At 41.9% G+C, this 23465-nt stretch overlaps 1 protein-coding gene across 1 annotated transcript in view; it reads right to left on the reverse strand.

Annotated features, from left to right (window-relative positions):
- The window catches only part of PLP1 (proteolipid protein 1), an 86339-nt gene that overhangs the window by 50455 nt on the left and 12419 nt on the right, over positions 1–23465 (reverse strand). The window contains exon 2 of the mRNA XM_078688397.1: positions 2960–3146. Within this exon, the coding sequence (XP_078544523.1) occupies positions 2960–3146 (187 nt within the window). The remainder of the gene's footprint in view (positions 1–2959; positions 3147–23465) is intronic.

Here is a 23465-nt window from a genome sequence, read left to right on the forward strand (position 1 = left end):
TTAAAAGACTTCACTCCTCTCTTAATTCCCCTCTGGACCAAGATCATTAATTCTTCCCTCCTGCAAGGTTCCATTCCAGACACTTTGAAAACGGGGCAGGTCTCGCCTATCCTAAAGAAACCCACAGCGGATCCCACGACCCTAATAACTATCGCCCGATCTCCAACATCCCTATGTTAGCTAAACTCCTGGAAAAATGCGTTAACATACAACTGAACTGTCACATTGATCGTTTCAACCTGCTGAACCAATTTCAATCTGGTTTTCGAGCAGGTCACAGCACAGAATCAGCCATGACTCATATGGTAGATGACGCTCTGAAAATCCTCGACCAAAATGATGCCTGTCTGTTAATCCTACTCGACCTGTCATCAGCTTTTGACACCGTCAAACACGACAACCTGCTGAATCTCTTGAAACACAGAATGGGTTTATCTGGAAGTGTATTTAACTGGTTCGCCTCCTTCCTCCAAAACAGATCCCAAAGATTCAAGGTCAACCAATCCTTGTCCTTCCCATAGTCTGTCACTCTGGGCGTTCCTCATGGCTCCTCCCTCTCCCCCACCCTTTTCAACCTTTTCATGGAACCCCTCACTGATCTTCTCAGCCTCTCCAAAATCCAATTCCACATGTACGCTGACAATACCCAAATCTACATCAAAATTCTCTCTCTGGAAGACATCAAATCACTCAACTCCACATTACAAAAAACTCAAATCTGGCTGGCCGAAAACCACCTGAAACTTAACTCCTTCAAAACGGAATTCCTTATAATCGCCCCCCCAAACAAAGTTTAAACTATCACAGACTGGATGAAGCACCTAACAGCTCTAAATGGTCAACCACTTGTGGTCGACTCAGCAAAATCTCTGGGGGTTACGCTGGACAAGAACCTCAACATGCAGAAACACATCAGCGCCTCAACAAAGGGAGCCAACTTCCACCTAAGGACCCTACGAAAACTGAAACCCTATCTACCCGCATACGATTACAAACAAGCTGTTCAAGCCTTAGTTATACCTCGCTTGGAATACTGAGCAGTAACCCTTTGCGGACTCCCGAGGTCTTCGACAGCCCCGCTAAGAGCCACGATCAACTCTGCTGTGAGACTCATCACAGGCTCTAAGAGAAATGCCCACATATCCCCAGACTTGAGAACCCTCAACTGGCTACCGTTTGAAGCCAGAATTCATTTAAAAATCGCCTGCCTGACACACAAGGCTCTCTACCACAACACTCCACTTTATCTAGCTCAGAAACTGGTGCTCTCAGCGGGCAGCAGAGCTTCCAGGAGTGCCAAGACTCTTCTCCTACAACCGCAACGATTTGCCAAGAAAAAAACGTATAACCGGTCCTTCTCCGGTATGGTCCAAGGATATGGAATGCGCTGCCCAATGAAACCAGAATGAACCCTTCCTCGGCCTCCTTCAAAAGAGAAGTCAAAGCTATCCTCATGGCTCAATCCACATGAACTCTATCTATCCTCTGTAGTTTATTACTTGTTTTTCACTTATATGCGTCCTTTGTTTATATTTGCCATTTTACACTAGCATCGCACTGCCTTTTTACTGTTCTTGAATTTTCTAGCACTTCCTTATTACGCAATTCTCTATAGCGTGTTATATTCTGTATATATTTCTACTTGTCATGTAAAGCGCTCTGATACTCGCAAGAGTCTGGTTCGCGCTATATAAAACCTAAAAAATAAAAAAATAATATAAATAAAAACCCCGTGGAACAGAGAAAAGATCTGTTCTAGCAGCGAACTTTAGCATGGCCGAGGTGTCCCCATACATCTCAGGTATATTTTGTACTAATCAACGTGGGGTGCTAAAATTCATAATTTTCTTCCAAAAGACGTTCCAGTTAATGATGTCAAATGTTGTGGAAAAATGATATGCACATCACAGTGGCCCATCTTTCCCGTCTATTAACCCCTTCCATGCTCATGACGAGCTCAGCTCGTCATGCAGTACACTGCTTGTGTGCTCATGACGAGCTGAGCTCGTCATGAACAATGGGATTTAAGGGAGTTCAGCACCAAGAGTGAATTGCTGTAGCATTCAAGGTGTTAAATGCCCCTCCAGCAGTACTAGTAAAGCTGCATTGTGCATTGTTCTTATACCAGCACAAAATCAATTGGAGATTATTCCAGAGTTCTCTAGGCCACTGCCAGACAGATTAATTATTCTCTTTTTCTGATATCCTGCCGAATCATAAGAATATTCCTGATGTGCCTCTTTCGTTTCTTATATTTAGATTTTTTTTATAGCTGCCTTTCTTTGAAAATCTTAGTCCTTTAGAAACTACTATGCTTTCTGAACTGATGGATTCTTCAAATAAGTTCTCTATTTTTGTTGTTGTTGCAGTTTTATAAAGACAAACTCGACCAGAAGGTATTGGAGCGCTTTACATGTGTACCAGTTATATTAAACAAGAACACATTCATTTTTTTGTAGGAACAGGGCGATTAAGTGATTTGCCTAGAATCACAGGCTGTTGAGCCTACGCCAAGACTCGACCTGGCTCCCGAGTTCCAAAGTCGGCAGCTCTGGTTGTTACGCCACATCCACTCCCTGTTCTGCAGGAAACCAAAGGGATTCTGGATGTTGGTACCTGTGTCACATTTACCTACCTGTTTCTGTGCCGACCTGCCGCTGGAGCCTGAAAAACTCATTGCAATTGTTGAGACCAAAATGCTTCTCATCACAGCAAAGGTCAAAAAACACACCCTCAAACAGAGGTGCAGATGGATGTCTATTGTGGTACACCATGCACTCTGGCCCCTCTCAAGGTGAGGCTAACATTCCATCGCCCAGAGGATGCTGAGCAGTGGCCCTCATGTATATGTTTAAGTAGATGCTACTGTGCCCTGCGACCTGATTGGGCTTCCCAGGACAGGAAAGGTCTATATTAACTATTCCTTCTTGACAAATCAATTATAAATGTTTACACTTACACACTGATAAGGTATTCATAGTCCTGGTAGTTTTTGGAAAAATAAGTCTCAATGAGCTTTTCTGTTCCCGCGAGAGCTTCATGTCCACATCCACAGAAGAGGGCCACTCCTGAGAAGCACAGCACCGTGGCCACCATGGAGGCGAAGGGGACACCTGCCACGCATTTCACGCAGCAGTCTAGCCAACCTGGAAAACAGAGAAACAGTCTTAGATGCCAGTCACACGACAGAGGAAATCCCACAAATCTGAGATGAATTATAAACAAGCATTGGCAAAGCCAACAAGTCTGGCCTCTGCTGATGCGATGGATACATTTGTTAATGCAAGTAAATGCAAGATAATGCAGTTAAAAGAACCATGAAGCCCCCTAAGCGAAGCTGCAATATATTTATAGTAAAAATGTTCAAATTAAAAGACATTCCCTGAGGTTTCAGATTTACTAAGTTTTATAAAAATAGTTTCCATTCATTTGCATATTATTATCTGTGAAGAAGCCAAGAAGACATCAGCACCAAACCAAGTACTCAAACTGCAGTGTCACTTAATCACTTCAGTACAGAAATCTTAAAAAGGATAAGGAAAATACATCACCGTCTAACTGGGCACCCAGGTGCAGGCAAAATAAATAGCTGGTATTTACAGTTAATATACAAAATAAAATAAAGCACTCTTCAAAACAGCTTTGTCATTGAAGAGAAAAGAACTACATTTAGGAAGATGTGACGAATGGGCATTCACACATAGTGAAGAGCGCCAGTGGGTAAGGTGGACTGACGCTTTCCATCATTCAGTATGCTGAACGTGGGCGGAAGCAAAATGTGAATGACAATTTAACAGACGAGTGAATGATTTAAAACAAAATAATAATAATAATTGTCTGGTGAGACTCTAAAGGTGTATTAACCCCGACCTAAAAAGCATTATGTTTCCCAATGAACTTTAAAAAATAAAGCATAAAATGGCCTCATGTTAAGAACAGCTACTATGAAGGCTAGGGCCACATGATGCAGCTCTGTGCAGAGCACAAACTGGGTCTATGCAGTTGTTTTTCTTGAAATTGTCCTATGTATAGAACATACATTAACTTGGAGAATCTGTTAATGCATAATGTTGACAGCACAGCTCAGAAACATTGATAAGCAGTGCTTAATTAGTGATAATGTAAGTGCCAGGGCCCAAGATATTTCAAAGGAGGTCACCGTGGTCAGCACAACCCACTCTCCCTGACAACACTGTCAAATTCTAACCATCACACAATACAAACTTTACATTTTCACTATTCCAAATAACTTAGTTCTGTAAATATGACCTCGACCCTCTGCGTTTAAGTTTTCTAAAGTATATTGCACATGCTGTTGATGAGCTCTGCTCAAAAATAGTCAGACCACCTTGTAGTAGAACTGTCAAAAATGAGTTCTGGTGTATACAAATAAGTGTTGGTGTTAAGCACTGGCAAGTATCACCACAAATTAAGCACTGGTGATTGGAAACTACTACTCTGTGATTCTGAGCTGGGATGTTTGCAGCCTAAGCACTAATCTGGGAATGTTTTCAATTACTGTGTGGGCTGCAACTTGGGCCTTTTCAGTGAAAACACACAGGCCATATATTTGCTCGGCACAGACCGCTATGATGATACAGTCCCAGGACGTCTACTGACGGTCCTAAAACCCAACACCACCAACATAATTTTGCCCTATACAGTGTTATTCAAACAAAGCACAAGACATGAAAAAAACTAAACAGTTAAATAAGTATTCATACATTTAGCATTTACCTTGCAAACTAAATAATGGCAATATAAGCATATACATATACAAAAAGGAAATAGCAGGTGAACCTAATTTGTATTGTTAAGAGATAAAATACACAACAGAGAAGACCAGGTATTTGTTTTATTTGTATAACACAATCAGTATTGGTTTGCAGATAATTAGAGGTGAATGCCTCATTGCCAAATTGACTGGAACTGATATAATTTAATAAAATAGTGCACGTTGTGGGTGAAATTAATTCATGTATACATCCAGAAGGGCTACTATTGTAGACAAAGAACACTTACACACCCAGTATTCCAGGGCAGCTTGACATGGGTGCTCAAATTTGATAAATCCCGAATAGTGTGCAGGCACTTATGGCAACGGAACAAATTATTTATAGAATGAAGATTTAAGACCTTTGCTTGTGAGAAGGTTATCTGAGTGCATATTAAAATGTGTGGATCATTATGGACAGATTCCGGGCATAGTTGACACTGGTGCAGCAGGTGCAGTGGCACCAGGGCCCAGACGTATAAGGTGTCCACTGGACCCCAATTATGACTGTATAACAATACCTAACATGGGCGTAAGAAGCTCCATTTTTTTCAGACTCCACCCTTACGCTCTGCCTCCTCCTGGACCGTGGGAGCTTCTGGAGAGGATTTCCCACACACCTTGACCTTCCTTCTTTTGGTAGGCACCTGGGCGTTTCTTCCAGGCTCCACGTTCTTCTGACCACGCTCTCGGGCAGCCTTGGACCATGCGGACAGGCACACCCACTCAGACAGCCCTAATATCTCCCAGTGTGACCTGAGCGAGCTCCACCTGCTTCTAGATGGTGTCCTCTAGGTCATTACCAATCAGACAATCCACAGGCATGGTTGGGCTCCCTTCTACCCTCAGGGATCCTGAGACTCTCCCTACCCCACTTAAAGGGAACCAAAGCCACTGGGTAGTGACTCGCATGGTTGTCAGTTGCAACAACTTGGTTGAATGCATTAGGGACTACCTGCTCTGAGGTCACCAGATGACATCTGACAGTTGTCATGCTGGCTCCAGTATCTCTCAAAGCATCCACTCTCTGCCCATTGATGGTGACCCACTGCCTGTATTTCCTAGTGTTAGTAGGCATGTGGGTTCTCTGCACCATATCTCTCTGTCACCCATAGACATCTAGGATTGCCCCCACACTATTTGGGGCAATCTCCTTCCTAATCGCTACACTAAAGAACCCCAGTGTCTACCCACCAGTAGGGGACTGTGCCTGCTTTGGACATTGGGCATCCCACTAGTAGTGCCCAATCTTTTTACACTCATAGAACTTAGGTGGTGCCTTCCCTGATGACATACTATCAGGGTATCATTTCTTCTTCTGTTCAGGTAGGGATTGGGACCTTTTGAGAAGTCCTGGTTTTTATGGTTATCCCCCCTCTTTCTTCTTGTGGGTACTCTACAAACCCTTGTGGTGATTCCCCCAGACACCTTTTTAAGTACCTGTGTGCTGACACAGTGGTCTGCCTACTTAGCAAGCTCCCTGGGGCCACTGAGCTTACTGTCAATAAGGTGTTGGCGCAGATCAGCAAAACAAACACTGAACATGTTGTCTATCACAATCAAATTGTACAGCCCATGATAACTATTTACTTCAATGACCTTCACCCTACCTTCCGGTGCCTTGCAAAAGGAGTCCACACAATCCAGCCAGGACTGCTGAGGCAGCTTCTGCCTGCCCATAACCCTCTGTCTGTACTTATCAGGGGTAAGGCCATACTTTCTGGCTAGGGTTTCCTTCATGGGGGGGATACCTGATTATGTCCCCCTTATCTATGGCGGTAGAGCATCCCTCCCCTCACTAGGGATGTGATTACAGATGCTAGCCCCCAATCCTCCTATTGGATCCTATGCATCTGTAAGGCCACCTCATAAACTTTAAACTACTTTTCTATGTTGTCCCCCACACCTAAGTCGGGCACCAGAGCTTTGGGAATATGGACCCGCTTGTCTCCCAGGTATGCTCTCACAAGGATTGCTGGACTCTATTTGCCCATATGTACAGCTCACTGAGGTTCCTCTCATGAGCCATTTTCCTTTCCTCTGCCTCCATGGCTAGTGTTAGAAATTGGGTTTCTAGTTGGCAGAGATATGCACCCTGTCCAAGCAGGATCCACAATCGTAGTCCGGAAAAGTGTAATACACACTAAAAGTTTACCTGTGCTCACCCTCTGGTTGCTTGGTACAGCACAGTCAGGCTAAACTAAAGTGACATTGTGTAAAGTATTTGTGCACACACACACACACAGTTACACAGTGAAAGCACAACAAAAGTACTGCACAGCCGCTTAAAAAAATAGCCACAACTTATCGCAGTAAAACAAGACCAAAACGACAAAAATCCAGAAGTCAAGATATGACTTTTGCAAGATTAAATCAGAATGCAGTGATTAGAAGTCAATAGCTCCAACTGGGACTATCTGGTCACACTTGACCAGGGCAAGTCCAAGAGTTCATCCGACCACGATGGAACGCGGCTCAGATACACGAGTCATGCAGAACCGCTGACAGTACCTTAAATGCTTCAAACATTGGGGATGATGTGCTGAAAAACAGAAGTGATGCATCGCTGACCAAGGTGAAGCGTTGGTTCCAAAGTCGGGCACTGTAGTTGATGCGTTAATGTCAAGCGATATGTGTCGGATCTGAGGTGTTGATGCCAAACTGCTGGGCTGTAGCCAATGCCTTGGTGCGTAGCCGCACAGGGCTGGGAATGTGTTGGAGTCAAGAACAATGCATTGCAGACGTCGGCGATGCAGTCTGAGACTTACGCAGCAGCAGTGATTCAGAGGCAATATGTCAGTAAAGTCAGGGCTACATTGTAATTCGAGGCAGCTGCATCGCACAGTCGACAAGCGGTGTCCACGGCTTTAGTGCAAGCAATGGTGATGCATCAATATCGCAGGGAATGTGGAGATTCCGATCGACGCTTCAGTGTTGATGCATTGGTTTCTGGGCTTGCAGCACCAAACACTCACTTCCAAGGGCCCACGACTGAATTTGGCACCACTTGGCTGAGTAGGACTCACAGCTTGGTGCTTGGTAGTGACGACACCACTAATACATAGCACAAAAAAAAGAATCACACAACCTCCACAGCGTGAAAACAAGCCTTCCAACCGACTGCAGGTAACATGGGTTTTTAATCTGTTAGGAATCCATACAGCATGCGTCATACGATTTAAAAACCCTTATTACCTGCACTTGATTGGAGGGCTTGTTTTCACGCTGTGGAGAGTGCATGATTGTTTTCGTGCTATGCATTAGCGGTGCCAAGCCCGACCTTTCTGGCTGAGCATCTCTTTTCGTCAAAAAATTTCACTGTATGAGATGCCCGCAAGCTGCATTTGCATTGCAATGAAGGACATGGCTGAGTTTATATGAGAAGCTTCGCCACTGATTGAATGGGAGGCCAGTCTGCTGATTATCTCAGAAGTACTTTGGTAGCAGCTAGGGTTTGGGTGGGATGCACCCATGTACCCCAAGACTGCAACAAAGTTTGAATGAGCAGTAGGTATTCCAAATTAGGAATTTTTAACAAAATGTACGAGGGGTGGTGCCATGGGTTAAATGTGGGATACTAGGCCGCTCAGCCCTACATGGAATTGACTCCTCTGAGGCACGAAGAGGAGGTTGTGTAACTAACATTCATTAAGGCACAATGTTATCAATTGATAAGGGAAGGACGCAATGATGCTTATTATCCAGTGATAGTCACCATTGGGTAATTAAAGAAAGACCTACTCACCATAGGAAATTGTTGGTGTGCTAATAACTTTAGAGCTATTGATAAATATTCACAACACTTTAAAAAAAAAGTTCATCCTACTCTCTTCCATCCTGGAAATTTTTGGGGAGGGGTGGAGAAAAAAGAGTGGGCCACACAATTCTATTTCCTCATGAAATATTTCTTTAGAAAATTGATCAGCTATAGCATGAGAACAGCTGAACTGAACTACGCCAAATTCAAAATAAAGCTAGATCTTGGTCCAGAAAGGGTGCTTTTGGTGATTTGATGTAAATATGTTGCGTTCTTTTTGAAAAATTAAGATTTAGGAACTAATTATAGCTGGACAGTTGGGTCCACTGAACTCTCTTGCAACTTCAAAAATGAAAGAGATCCGAGTGGCCGATCTACCTTTTTTTCCTGTTGGTCACCTCGCTCCCGTGGAGGCGCAAGTAATAGTTACTTATAGTTATGTATATAATTTCTGGATTCTACATCCAGTCTATTTAGTACTTAGAACATGTGTCATTGAAGAAATATTATGAGACAAACTTATATTCTACTCAAGAGAGGTGAATGCTACTGGTTAAGTTGATTTTAACAGTGAATAATTCTTTAAAACTGTGAGATATATTTTGACGGTAGAAGGGAATCAAATAAGTGTATTTAGATAAAGATTGTTAGGAACATTTGGAATGCTTATTATATATTAAAATCGAACCATGAAAGAAATAAGACCTAAGCATATACAATGCTTCCCATGCCTCTCCCTGTCACTTCAGCATGCCATCATGAATTTAGTTTTCAATTCTATAAAATAAGGAGGTTTTTAAACTGCTCAACCCTCTTCTTGTACACTTATTTTCTCCACTGATGAATGCAATTGCCTCTGACCTCTCATCAACTTTAATATTTGTCAAAACGTAAAGTTCGAGTCAAATTCCAACCCTTGCCATGTAGTAGAATTTTTCTCTCACGAGGCTCCAGAAATGCGAGCTGGTGAGTGCAAGACAGACTTGGGATCCCCTAACACGATTTAGAAGTTTCTTCTGGTGAGATTTTCTAACATTGTCAGTTGCGAGCTCTTGCTGGCACAGTCGCGGTCAGATGGCTGCTTCTCAAGTAGAATTTCTGCTCAAGTGGCAACAAAATCAACTCGAATGACTGCATGCTGTTGTTCCCCTCATGGTGCCGTTCGCACTGATTTTTCAGTGTGGATCATGCTATCAATGCTAAATCGCAGTGTGAGTAGTGTGACATGCATATATCTGCCCATTGTCAGAAATCCATGGAATCTCGTGCATGTAAGTTCCACCCACCCCTTAGTTAAAACCACTTCAACACCTTGACGGAGGCTTCTTGCTCAGCCCATGTGCTGAAAGATCCTTATTAGTGCAAGGAGGCAGAAGCTTATTCTCACAGATAAGGGCAGTCTAATCTGACTGGCACAAAATAGGAACTTCATCTGAGAGGCTACATAGATTTGGCAGCTCAATTTGGACTAAGGACAATGCCATATGAGGTTGGGTTCCAGTCTCAGGTTCTGGTTCCAATACATTGGAATGGGTATTGAAATTCTTTATGGAGTTAGTATAAAATATCAAAGGGCATCTGAAATCCTGACGTTGGAAGGTTTAATTTGCACTTGTGCATGACACCCAGTGTAACTGGGAGAGTTCTACTGCTTGAGTTACTTTAGGAATGAAAGATGGGTTAAGAGAGAGGACCACATAATTTCTGTGAAAGCTAGCAGAAAGCTACAAAACAGACTCGAAGTACCTTATAGGAATCAGTATAATAGTATATTTTTCGTTATAAGTAGTATGGTTGTAGCTTAAGCAGTATTCTTCTGAATTTATAGAACAAAAGGTGCCTAAGATGGCATCTGTTAGTATGATTCTTCCACCAAATAACTTTTAACTGATGTTGAGACTTTAGTCTCCAACTTAAGTTGAATCAATTTTTACATTTTGGTTTGCTGATGTAGAGGTACACTATTAGGTATTATCGTAAAAAGCTATTGGTATAACACCAAACTGACTAAAACTATCTCAGTAAATTGTGTTTTATAAACCAATAGTTATTGAAAGCAAAATAGTATTAGTAACATGAACTACTTTTAATGGTACCTTATGAACAAGGCTACTATGGTTACAATATTTGACAAGTACAATTCCAGAATATTGTAGCAATGAAATTAAAGCATTCATTTATTTTAGTCACTATATTATTGTATTTATAAACATATCACATTTTTTATTATATATTAAATTATTTCGAAAAGGAATGTTCCTAATATCTTTGTGACTTTATCTTGCGTTATATATTCTATAGCTAGAGTGAAAATAGTAACGTATTTAGTAACACAATATTAGAACCACAAAACTAATGATGTGCTAACATAATGTTTTATGATAAACTATATTATTATGAAAAATACTCTTCTTAGAATCTGGGACAAGTATCTTGCCTGAATAAAATCACGAATTAAGTCAATTTAATAATGTATCTGCACCCTTAACCTTGCAGAACTGTAGAGGAAAGACAAGCTAAAAGTTTAATTTACGTTTTTTCAATCGAATGAAAGAATGTAAAGATGTCAAAAAGTTCATTTTCGATGGAAAATTAAGTTACGGAAATTACTACCAAAATGCATCTCCATTAACTTCTTTCTTTAAAACACGTAAATCCAATGTAGCACTTTACAGGCTAGACTTTACTTGAACAAGTGGTGATAAATGTTATATAACAAAAGACGTGAGAACAAGTTTTGTAACTTAATATTGCATTTAATTTCAAGAGTAGTAAACTGAAAAGCTGTTTATAATTTAAAATCTCATGCAATGTTTTTTTATTGTTTGAACATGAAATTTGGGAGAGGGTGGGAGGGGCAAAAGTTTTATAGGGGTATTTTTTTATATGCAGATGTTTACAGATGAAAACAGTGCTCTTGTGGAAAGTGCTTAGGATCACTTGAAAATCACCCTCTCCAGGAAGTACTGCATCAGTGTATTTAACTTGACAAACACATTATGGATAATCACAGGCAAACTCAAATCAAATTTCGTAAGTGTTTAATTTGAGCTGGTGGTTGCGGGATTTTTCCTCATCAGATATTGACCGCAAAGTTAAATATACACAAGCGGGAAAGAAGGCTGAAGAGAAAGACCAAAAAAAGCAGCACAAAAAGAGAAAGCAGGAGCCAGTGTGAGTGTGATAAAGGGACATCATTGTCTGGTGGTGGGTTAAAGAAGCCTGAAGTGCATTTAAGACTACACAGCCTTGGTATTCGGCATACTGATTTTTAATAGCAGTGCTGGAGCAGAACTTTGGGCACCTGCACTCATTCTTTTACAAATTAAGCACCTAATTTATTTAATTAAAGTGTTGCTTGTTGTGTTTCTATGGGCAACCCTAGAACATAAATATCAAAGTTCAGATTTACTAACATTTGGTGCAGTGCAACACAGCAAGACAACTTGCTGCTCTGCTTCAAATGAAGAGAGTGCAGGAATGCTCCATTTTTACTTACATATGGTGCATTCTTGCTCACTCTCTATGCTGAAACACACAATGCAGCCTTGCGCCAATGCAGACAACCTTGCGCCATGGTACAAGGGTGCGTGTGTTACAGGCAGGAATGTATTGTGCAGGAAGGTGCTCCTTCCTGCATAAAAACCAATCCTCAAAGGCATTTTCCCTTTTTCTGTGCACTGGAGAATGCAGCACACGTAGAAAGAGGAAAAAAAGAGAAATATAAGAAATATATATATTTCTCCTTGTTACACCTCACTTGGGAAGGTGTAGCATTTTGACACATTTCCAATATTATTAGTGCTACCAAATCTGAGAATGCACCAAATATCATTGGTGTAAATTTGGGAACACCCAAGCCCCACCTGTGGAACATCTTCCCAACAAAGAGTAACACAAGGCAGCGACTTGCGCTGTCTTGCTTCACTTCAGATTTACCATGCCACGCAAAGCCATACAAGGAGGCTCTGCGTGGCATAGTAAATCTGCCTTAAAAGCTTGTGTCGCCTGGCGTGACACAATGGTGACACAAGCCCTTAGTAAATCTGGGCCCAAATATCTAAGGGTCTGATTCACAAAAATGTTTTCAATATCTACTATAGCACAAAACCATTTTATTTGTATTCTAATTCGCAAACTTTTTATGTGTTTTAGTGTGTTGTATTGTTGGACTACACTTGTTAGTTGCTCTTGTTTTCCTCAGGTGAATATAGTCCCAAGCACTACTATTGAAGGAGTCACACTTGTACTGATTGAAATCTTTTCCACCTCTTGTATCCTTTGCCAATGAAGTCAGACAATGGACCTTCTTTCAGTGGGAAGTATTTGAAAGGCTCCCAGGGTTGACATATCAAAAGATAGCTCCACTGTGGCCCCTGGGGCAAAGCTTTCATTGAGAAGTTCATTGCAACATTGAAAATCTCACTCCTGGTTTCCTAGACAATGCGATCCTTCATTTTTAAACCCTCTTTCAAGCAGAAATGACTACAGGAACACACCATATAGTACCACTAGTGTCACCTCTGTGGATGTCATGGTTGGCAGAAAGAACAAAACAAAAATACATCACTTTCTGGAGAAATCTGGCTCCAGGATGCAGTTGGACGTTAAGCCTTGTGATGTTGTCAGAATGGGAACAATTAGATCCTATTCCAACAAGCCACAGTGAGCTGCATCTTCTTGTCTGTCCCAAGGGAACCAGGTACTTGTCAACTGCACTTTTACTCACAAAGACGACCCAGAATATGATCGGAAACATCAAAGGATCATTGATCGTAACCTAGCGCGATGTCCACATTATTATCCAAATTTCATCATATTTTGGATCCCTATTGGGAGATATCTCTGAACTGTCTCTGACATAGGAACTTTCAGATCTGAAAAATGCTCTCTGATGAATACACAGCTGACCAAGATAATTGCCATAATGCTGAAATTAATCTGGTTGATCCAGGTCTGAACTATGAATCAAACTCTTATACCACCTCCATTCCAAAATTCACTTCTACCATTCCTCCTTCTAATTCTTCTTTTTTACATTCTTCCTCTCGGTTCTCCTATGAACTTGCTATTTCCTGGAACACATGTACTTGGCCTTGAAGAAACATCAGTCCTCTCCGGCAGCGTGTCCATGTCATAAACTAAAGTGATTTCATATATTTTTATGGACATATGTAGTTTCCTGAGAGTAAGTTCTAGTACACAAATAGGTGTTTGCACGACACAAAGGGAGAGATATGAGGAATACGTTTCCACTAATTGTTGTTACATTGGGTAAAATTAATTGTTAGTGTACGGTATTTTGTGCTTTAAATATGCCTGACACAAATAGTGTGCACTAATTATCTATATATATAAAAACGAATGTATGTCTGTCTGTCTGTCTGTTTGTCCTTTATGCATTACTACACCATTCATCCGATCGCCATGAAACTTTGGGAAGTTGTTGAGTACACTCCCGTGAAGGTTTTGGCATACATTTTTTTTAAATATCGGCCCCCCAGGGCCCTCATAATCTTTTGAATACTGATGTACGGACAAGCCGGAAAAACAAAATATTGTGTATCCACAAGCACTCTAATAAATAAATAGAATTAAAACAGCATTCATCCGATTGCCAGGAAACTTTGGGAAGTTGTTGAGTACACTCCCGCAAAGGTTTCTGGCATAATTCTTTTTTAAAAATTGGCCCCCCAGGGCCCTCATATTCTTTTGAATACTGACGTACGAACAAGACGGAAAAACAAAAAGTCGTGTATCCACATGCACTGGAATAAATAAATAGAATTAAAACAGCATTCATCCGATCGCCAGGGAACTTTGGGAAGTTGTTGAGTACGCTCCCGCGAAGGTTTCTGGCATAAAACTTTTTTAAATATCGACCTCCCAGGGCCCTCATAATCTTTCAAATACTGATGTACTTACCAGACGGAAAAACAAAAAATGTGTATCCACAAGCACTCGAATAAATAAATAGAATTAAAACAACACTTTGAAATGTTTTCCATATTAAAATGAATACGTTTCAATAAAAATGACACAATGTAAATTGAATGTTATCATAACGAGTTTCCTCGAATTTCCTTTCTTCGAAGATCGCAGCAACGCGCGACGGGTAAGCTAGTCATTTATTTAAAAAAATGTCCAACTGGAATATATAATAGAAATTACATCATGTGGGATGATATTGCTGTAAATGATATTTCATCAGACATATTTTTGTCATCCATATTCTGACACTCAACCTTTGTTTAGAGCTGTGCCGATTGTTTTGCGAAACACTGGTGGGGATATGTACAAGGAAGTTGCGGAGTTCGGCGTTGGTCTCCTTGGATTAACGCTGTGCTCCACCACTTCTGAAACGCAAGGCTGCACCATATTTACAAGAATATGTTGCAGCCTTACGCTTCCCCCTGGGATGCGATCATTTTAGCAACTTAGTGCCAATGCAGGCCCTCTTGCACCATAGTGCAAGGATGTCTGTGTGCAGGGGAAGATTGTTTAAAGTACCATTCTGTCACTTTCATGTGTGCTGCTTCATGCAGCACACATGAAAGTGACAAAATTGCATTTTTCGTTAAAGGTTTGTTTATGTACAGGAAGTGACACTTTTCTTTACATAAACAATACATGGCATTTTGCTTTTTCCATGTGTGCTGCACAAGGCAGCTTTTGGGCTCTTTGCGACTGCAAATGGGCCCGTTTGCACAGGAACTGCCATGCTCGCTCCGAAATCAGCACATGCTGCCACCAGCCCATCTCTTCACACAACAGCATCAACACCCCACAGAGAACTGCCAATGTGAAGCACTAGCCCTCCGGTTCGTGATGCCCAGCCCACTCTTTGCGCCATGCTGACCAACATCCGCAATGCTCTCCTTGCTCCTGGCGACCCTCTCCAACTTGAATTGGACTCTTGGCATAAAACCTGAAAAGGTAAACCTTCAGTGGGACTAATCTGGGACTGTGTCCAACCCACACTCCATCGAGGTCAGCCTGAAATTTTGGCTTTGACCCAGTCCAGCATGACCAGATAGCAGTGGAAAGCGGTTTATGCTTTTAGGCGCTAGCTTACAGTATATGCTTTAAAATTCCTAACTCTGGTTCTACTGATTAGATTTTTGTTGTTTTTGTCTTATTTTATTTATTTAATTTTGCTCTATATTTTTTATGGTCTTTTCACTGTTTTACTGTTTGAAGTGTTGCACAAATGCTTTACACATTGCCTCTAAGTTAAGCCTGATTGCTCTATGCCATGCTACCAGGCAGCTGAGCACAGGTTAATTTGGGGTTTACTTGAGCCTTACCATGACTAGTATTGTAGTTGCTGCTTGACAAGGGCTCACACCCCAGTCAACCAGTAACCCAATTTCTAACAGTATCCTTGAATATGGACTCTACTGCCAGTCAAGCAGCTTCTTATGCTAAAATGCAGGGAGTATTACTTGTCCCTGGATGTCCATGGAAAAACAAAATCATCAAAGGCTGGATCATTGACCACAGGCTGTTCCCGCCAGCATACAATTGACCCTTAGTCACTAGTATCGTAAGTGATGCTAAAATCTGCTCTAAGACTGCACTATATATTAGATCACACTTAAAGGTAAATTTGAGGTTCCTGATAATTCAAAGTGCTGCAGCAAGCACAATGGCTGGTGCACACAGCTTAAAGTATACTCTGCTGTTCTACCACAAACTATTTGGCTGTATATAGCCAGTGCTTAGTTTGTAAAAGAAAGAGTGCCAGCGCTGAAAGCTCTGCTCAGAAACCTGTGATAGTTACTTGGAACGAATTAGCAGCAGGCTTAAAAAATAAGGCGTGGCTCACGATTTTAGGATTCAGGAGAATCCTAAAATCGTCTTGTTCTTCAACAACTGCTGTTTTACCAGATCCCATATGCTAGAACAGCCAGATCTTTTTCTGGCTGTCTTGTGTAGAAATACCGTTGTACCATAGGGTTTTGAACTTCTGGCTAATATTTGTAACATACCATAATACAATAATACAATACTGAATACCAAATCAGAACATGACAAAGTGAATTAACTAGAATAGCAATCTAAATACAACAGAAAATGTCTGCAAATAAACTTCAAAATGGAGAACCTTAGACATTATTTCTAAGTAGCCAACTCTGATTATTAGTTACGGCAAACCCAGCGCTCATATGTGCCTTCCTTAAGTATCTAATTTATTTTAGTTACTTATATATTTGTAGATATTTGATACTGCAAAGACCAAGCTCCAGGAAGTAAAGTATTGAAGTGCTTTACTAAGACCACTCCTATCGCAAAACGAGCATTACAAACGTGATGTTCTACCCACAGAATAGTATGATGTTTAAGGGCTAGGACAGTTCAGGGAGCCTTCCTGTGTGTAAGGTTGATAACTTGAGCACTCCTTAAAGCAAAATAGTTGCTGTATTACGATGAAAATGAATTAAACAAAAAAGTATATTCCAGTTGTTATCAGATTTAATTCAACCGATGATGTTCAACCGATGATGTAAATCATATTGCGTCGTATGATGGAACATCCATTAATATATATCAATCATGTATGAACATCGATGAGAATTATATTCAGTTATCCTTCATTGTAACTTCAATGCGTTTGAAAAAACGTCCCCAATGCATTTCGAGCCGCAGCTTTTCTTCAGGAGAAATATTCTACAAAGAAACAGAATAAAAATATGTATATATCACTGGCCCTGGGGAGATTGCATCGGATTAAATGTAGTTGGGTGAATTCATGCCTTTAAACATGCAGGTGAACAGGCCGCCTGTCAATATAAAACGGAGTGCAGGCGCGGTCCGTCCATTGGGGCATGGGGGCGTAGTCCCCCCGCCCGCCCGCCCGCAGCCGCCCGCAGCTCCTCCTCGGCGTTAAGCTCAAAGTATAGGCAGGCGGGACTCGGTAGAACTGACATTCCAATCATGTCTGAAGGGGGCGGGCGGGGTGGCGTCATGTTGACTGACATGATGATGTCATGTCACCAGGGCAAGCAACACAAGTGCGCATGAGTGGGGACGGAGGGTTAATTTTTTACCCGTGTCCGCTCATGCGCACTTGCGTTTGTACTTTTTTGCGCATGCCCATTAGGAGCCCTATGGGCTCCTAATGTGCGTGCTCCGGGCGAAGAGAAACCTGTGCCCCAAGCGCCAGGATTGGCTGTGAGGGGCTGCCAGCCCCCATTCGTGCGTGATGTGAGGCGCCAAGGGGTCGGTGAGCAGAGGTGGCGCGGACCCGGACCGGCGGTGACTTAGGTAAGTTTTAAAAAAAAATATTTAATATTTAATTCCCTCCCGCCCCCCGTCCCCCCCTCCGCGCGACATCACCCTCTTTCCCCCCTGCTGCGACTGATTCTCGTTTGGTTTTATGCTCATTTTACGCCTCACCAGTTAAAAAAGTCACCAGTCACCACTGACGGAGTGTGATGACTGAACAGCACAGCCAACAAAAATGACAATATGACGGGAAGAGGGCAGAAATACACAATTTGAACATAATTAGACAAAACGCTGACCATATAAATAAAGGGATTTGCCTGGGATAAAAGAAAATGTGTGCAAATTGCCAAAGCTCCAACTAGAACCTCTCTTTGTTTCATCAAGGGCAACTTTTCGGCAGACATTTGGGAGTACTGAATATGTGCTAAGAGCATAAGCACTTAAGAAGTTTGGAAGAGTCTTGAACAGCAATGTATGACAGGCTGCCTAACAAGGTTGTGGCGCTTAGATAACTCACATGCCATGGTGGAAATAACCTAATATTTTCTGAACCATTAGCCACACTGAAAATTTTAGGAAGTGTGCACCTATGAAAGGGAACTTCAGTTTGTGTTTTCAAAGCCAGCATTTTAGCAGAAGTATCAGATTGGGTGCTGTGGCATTCTTCATCCAGGTGTCGATTTCCTCTGCCAGAAATAGGTCACGTGCCAACTAACAATAAACTTCTGTTATTCAGTGCCAAAGTACCCTTCTTGGTGAAAGTGTGCTTTACAAGTACACGTTATGTAATGCAGCATACAGTCTTCTTGGCTGTTTCAGTTATGTTTTTCTGTATTGTGACTAATGTCCATTATGTTCCATTTTTGGATAGAAAGAATGATTTGTGGGAATCCAGAGGGGGGGAAGGGGGCGTTTTGTACAAATGCCTGTAGTTGGGAAGCCACTCACTTTTCCAATACTTTGAGGATCCATGGGAGTCCAGCCATCGGATGATAGTTGTTGGGTTTGGCTCGACTGAGAGTGGCTATTTTGAGAATGGGGATCTCTAATCTTTCAAGAAGAAAGCGATTTTTTAAATGAATGCAGTCCTAGGTTGGACACGAGTCCCACAGGTGTTTCAGCTTGGATGTAAGCAATAGGATAAGGACATAAATCTCCTGCGTCCTTGCTGGGTCTGAAAGACCGCAATGATGTCAAGAATTAAGGAGGTGAAGATAGTGGATGTGTTCTTTCTGCAGTACAAAGTGGCAGGATTAATGCACCGATCCTGGATGAGTGGTACGGCGTTTGAGGTCCTTTCGGGGGTACATAAAGCTTTCTATGACTTTGAATAATTCTGTCAGGCTGTATGCATCTTGTGTCACTCTATCTTTGAAAAATAGGAAAATGATTTTTATTTTGTTTGGCTTTGTGATGTGAGGTTTTTTTTTAGGTTTTGTGGCATGCATTCTTTTCCTCCGACAATCTAATTTTCAGAGGTTGGAGAGTGTCACTGAACCATTGTTTGTTGCACTCCATATGATCACCTTTTTGTATAGGAGCACGTTTTGAGTGCCATTCTTAAGGCTTTTGTGAGGGTCTACAAAAGAGGATGTCTTCGGCAGAAAAGTTGATGTTGGAGATGTTAATTTCAAGGATGAAAAGGCTAGAGGCCATAGCCATTTGTTACTGAGTGGAAGAGAGTGGGTATGGTGAAATTTCTTTTCTTCAGGAGTGCTTTTGGTAGAGGAATGGTGATCTGGTCAGAGGTAAGGACAAGGGTTAAGTTGCTGACTATAATGCTGTGTGGATTATGGTGTCTAGGCAATGGCCTTTGATGTGCTATGGGCTTGGGAACAAACCTTTCACGTCTAGACTAACACAGTGGTAAATAAATTGTTGTGTAATGAGGAAAGAATTATCTTCTTGCCAGAGGTTGAAATTCCGAGCTTCTAGGAAATAGTTTGATGTGAAGAAGAGGTGTAAGGGTAAGGATGAGAACATTTCCATAAAATACTCTGTTTTGCTGGGCCTCATGGGTGACAGCAAGATCATTTTCTGTTAAGTTGTGAGATAGGGTTTCGTAAAGTACCGAACTATTTTAAAAGAGTTGCTGGTAGGGGGTAGATGATGACAGTGTTCAGGCTGTTATTTCAGTTGATAATATCTATGCCTCCTCCCCTTGCGACTATTTTGGGCTCATGAGCTAGTATGTAGTTGTGGGGGGTCAATTTGTTAAAAAGGAGAGATGAGCCATCTTTGAATCACGTTTCATTAATACGCGAGGAGTTGGCCTAATGGCTAGGGCGCTCGACCTCGGACCTGGGGATCTGGGTTCGAGTCTTGGTAACGACGCCAAAACCTCCTGTGATTCTAGACAAATCCCTTAATCTCCCCGTGCCTAAAATTAATGTGTGTCCTCATGTAACGTAACTGGTGCTATGTAAAGCGCTCTGATACCCGATTCGGTTCGGGTCTAGTTTGCGCTATATAAAACTCTGCAAAAAGTAAAAAAGTAGGATGTGTATGATTCTGTCTATGGTCAGGTCAAGTAGCATGTCATAAATATCATATATGTCAATGTCCTGCTTGACGGCTTACATAGCATTGTAGCATTTTGTCTTATGTGGTGAAGACTGGTATGCATCATAGGCATGTTATCATAGGCCAGGCATTACTGTGTGTAGAGTACTTCATACAGTTGTGGAGATTGGAGTATGGTTGTATGAGATGTAGTAGGAAGGGGGTCTTGTGGGCATATCCAGGCTGAGCACTCTGGGAGTTTGTGAGGAGCAGCTTGGTGACTGACTGCTGGAGTCAGCGAAGGTGACGGTATCTTGGCAATATATGTGGAGTGTACAGAAACAGAGAGTAGGATTGAGGTAAGTAGGAATACAGTGGTTCGCCATTTTAGCCTAGAGAACAGACTGGAAATCGAGGCATGACCCTGCACTTTGCATATCGAAAAGCTTTTATGATAATTTAATAATCGCAGTGTCGCTATTAGGTGCAATCATAGGAATTTAGAAGGTTTGAGTTTCAATGCATGTAGAAAGCTAAGAGTGGTATAAGTAGGCATGAAGGACCAGCAGTAGAGCAATAAGCACAGGAAAAAAAGGTAAAGAATAAAAGGGCAAGACAATAGTAAGGGGTGGATTAAAAAGAATGTGAAATATGTAAAAAAGTAATGTGAGTTATTTGTTTGGAGGTGCCAAGGATAGAAGTTGCAAATGGTTCTGAAGAGGGCATGGATACAATAAAAAGCTGTGTTAACAGTAATAAGCAGAACAATATAGGTGTGTGATAAAAGAGGGATGATAAGAGATTCACTGAGTGTTTAGAGGGAGCAGTAATAAAATACTGTATATGGTAGAAAGAAAACCGTTTAAGTATAGAGCAAGAAAACAGTTAGTACATGTGTAGACTATCAGCAGCAAAGGGGGTGCTTTATTGATGGCTGCCAAAGTGAGCAGGAATACAGATCGGAAAGAACAGGACAGTTGTGTATGGCATTCCGATCAAATAAGAGATCTAGAGCTCCAAATTTTCACTGGCTTGCAGATCATGCAGAAAGGAGCCTCTGTCCATTGCCATATGAGTTCTTGACAGATCCATACAAGCTAAACCTCCCAATTCAGGTAGGAGACTACCGATTTCAAGGCTGGTCTCCTGCCTCCCAATTTCTCATATAACAGGAAGAAGAAGGAGACCACATGAATTTGCATCCCTTCCCAATCATCTATCAACTCCTCAGATGGGCCCTTCAGTTCTTTGGTCACATTCCTGGTTCTTTCTACCCCGACCTTCCAAGCCAGCAGAGCCCAGCTTTTTCCTCGTACTCAAATTGCCTCATATTCCCTATCTGCCACCTAGCCCTACACTCAGAGTCCAATTTAATTTTGTAATTCAGTTGCACCTCTTCTAGTCTTCTTGCCAACCTCTCCCTGTCCTCCCCATCTCCTAAGGGTTGTATAGCTGTCTCTAATTTACCCACTTCTCTTTCCAATCTTGCAAGTTCTGCTCTCTCTTCCCTACTCTTTGTGCTGCCAAGACTTTTTAAGGCCCCCCGTATACATGCTTTTAAAGGATCCCACTCTACCCCTGGTGTTGCGGTGCCTTTGTTAATCATAAAGTATTCTGATGTGACTTTCCTCAGGGCAAGCACCACCTCCTCATCTAAAATAAAGGTGTGTTTAAGTGTCCATCTTATATTAGGCTTTCTTCCTGGAATCTGCAGTGTCATTGATACTGATAAGTGATCAGAAATATGAGCTGGATGGTGAGAAATCTTTTTAATGTTGGCCACAAAACTTGTTTCAATCAAAAAATAATCCAACCAGGATTAATGGCGAAATTGTTTACTGTGGAAAGTACAACCTCTCATCTGACCTTTCAGGTGTCTCCATACTAGCCCTAGATCCTGGTTCATGTTTTTCATGGCCTGTCTTACTCTAGGGTCTGGGGTGCCATACCTTCGTGTGGATCGGTCCAGAACTGGGTCCAACAGATATTAAAATCACCCCCCAAAATTAGTGGGGCCGCGGCCCCAGCTAATCGTAGTTCCTGATCTATTATATGTTGCAGATAATCCTCATTGGAGCAGTAGAAAGGGAAACCTACACAAATAAATTCATAATTTGCCTGTTTCATTACAGCAGAGACCCATCTACCTGAGCTATCCGTTCTTGAGGATTTAAGCTCATCCCCGCACCCTTCCTTATTAAGATTGCAACTCCCTTGCAACATTGTACTTGATCAGAGACTCAAAAGTTCTGGACCTAACCCACCCTGTGAAATAATTCTCCAGATGCGTCTCCTGCAAAATTATTATATGTGCCTGACTTTCTTCCAAGTACCTCAGGACCATCCTCTGCCTAGGTTTTGACCTAAGACCATTCACATTCCAAGTGAGAATAACTATATTAGCCATCCTGTCCGCCCCTTTCCCCCTGCACTATTACTAACTTCCTGGAATATTCCAATCCTATTGATAATGAGGACTTTTTATTTTTTATTTTGATCCCACTGCTCCCCACCCATGCACCTCACCACCCCTACGCTACCCCTTCCCCCACCCAACTCTGGGGAACCCTCCCTATCTTTACAGGCCTCAAAGAGCTTATTAGGGCTAGCCATTGGGGGTTTCGAAAAGAAGAGAAAAAAACATGGATCTGCCGTGCTTTTATTACCCCAGAAACCATTAGTCAGAACTCCTGCCCCTGCTGTTCTATAGTTGACTGTCTTTGTTCATCAGACTATTCCTTCTTTTTTATAGAATATATTAGCGCATTGTCGTGTTTCTTGCCTGCATGAACGACACAGGACACAATGTTTCTTCTGAGGTACACTTTATTTGATTATCAGTACAGCCATGCAGTCCCCTGACCTCATGCCCAGAGGTCCTTCCCTGAATGCCCCTTGTCCCTCCTTGCCCCTCCCTTGCACCGGAAGCGGTGTCCGGTGTCCCTTGGCCTCTGCCCTCTGTCCAAGGTCCTAGTGTCCTTGTCCAGGGCATGACACGCATCAACATCTTCCATAGAACGATAATTGTACATTAAGTTGTCCCACATTATGCAGAGCATTGCAGGAAATTTTAATTGGACCTTGGCCCAAGCTTCCTTAATTCATCCCACTTATTTCCAAGTTCCCATTGCCTTTGCTTCGTAGATTTGTATGTGTCTGGTCTAATTACCAGAGAGAAACCTTTGAATTGATATGGACCAT

This window comes from Lissotriton helveticus, chromosome 4_1, assembly GCF_964261635.1.
Source record: "Lissotriton helveticus chromosome 4_1, aLisHel1.1, whole genome shotgun sequence".
Taxonomy (NCBI): Eukaryota; Metazoa; Chordata; class Amphibia; order Caudata; family Salamandridae; genus Lissotriton; species Lissotriton helveticus.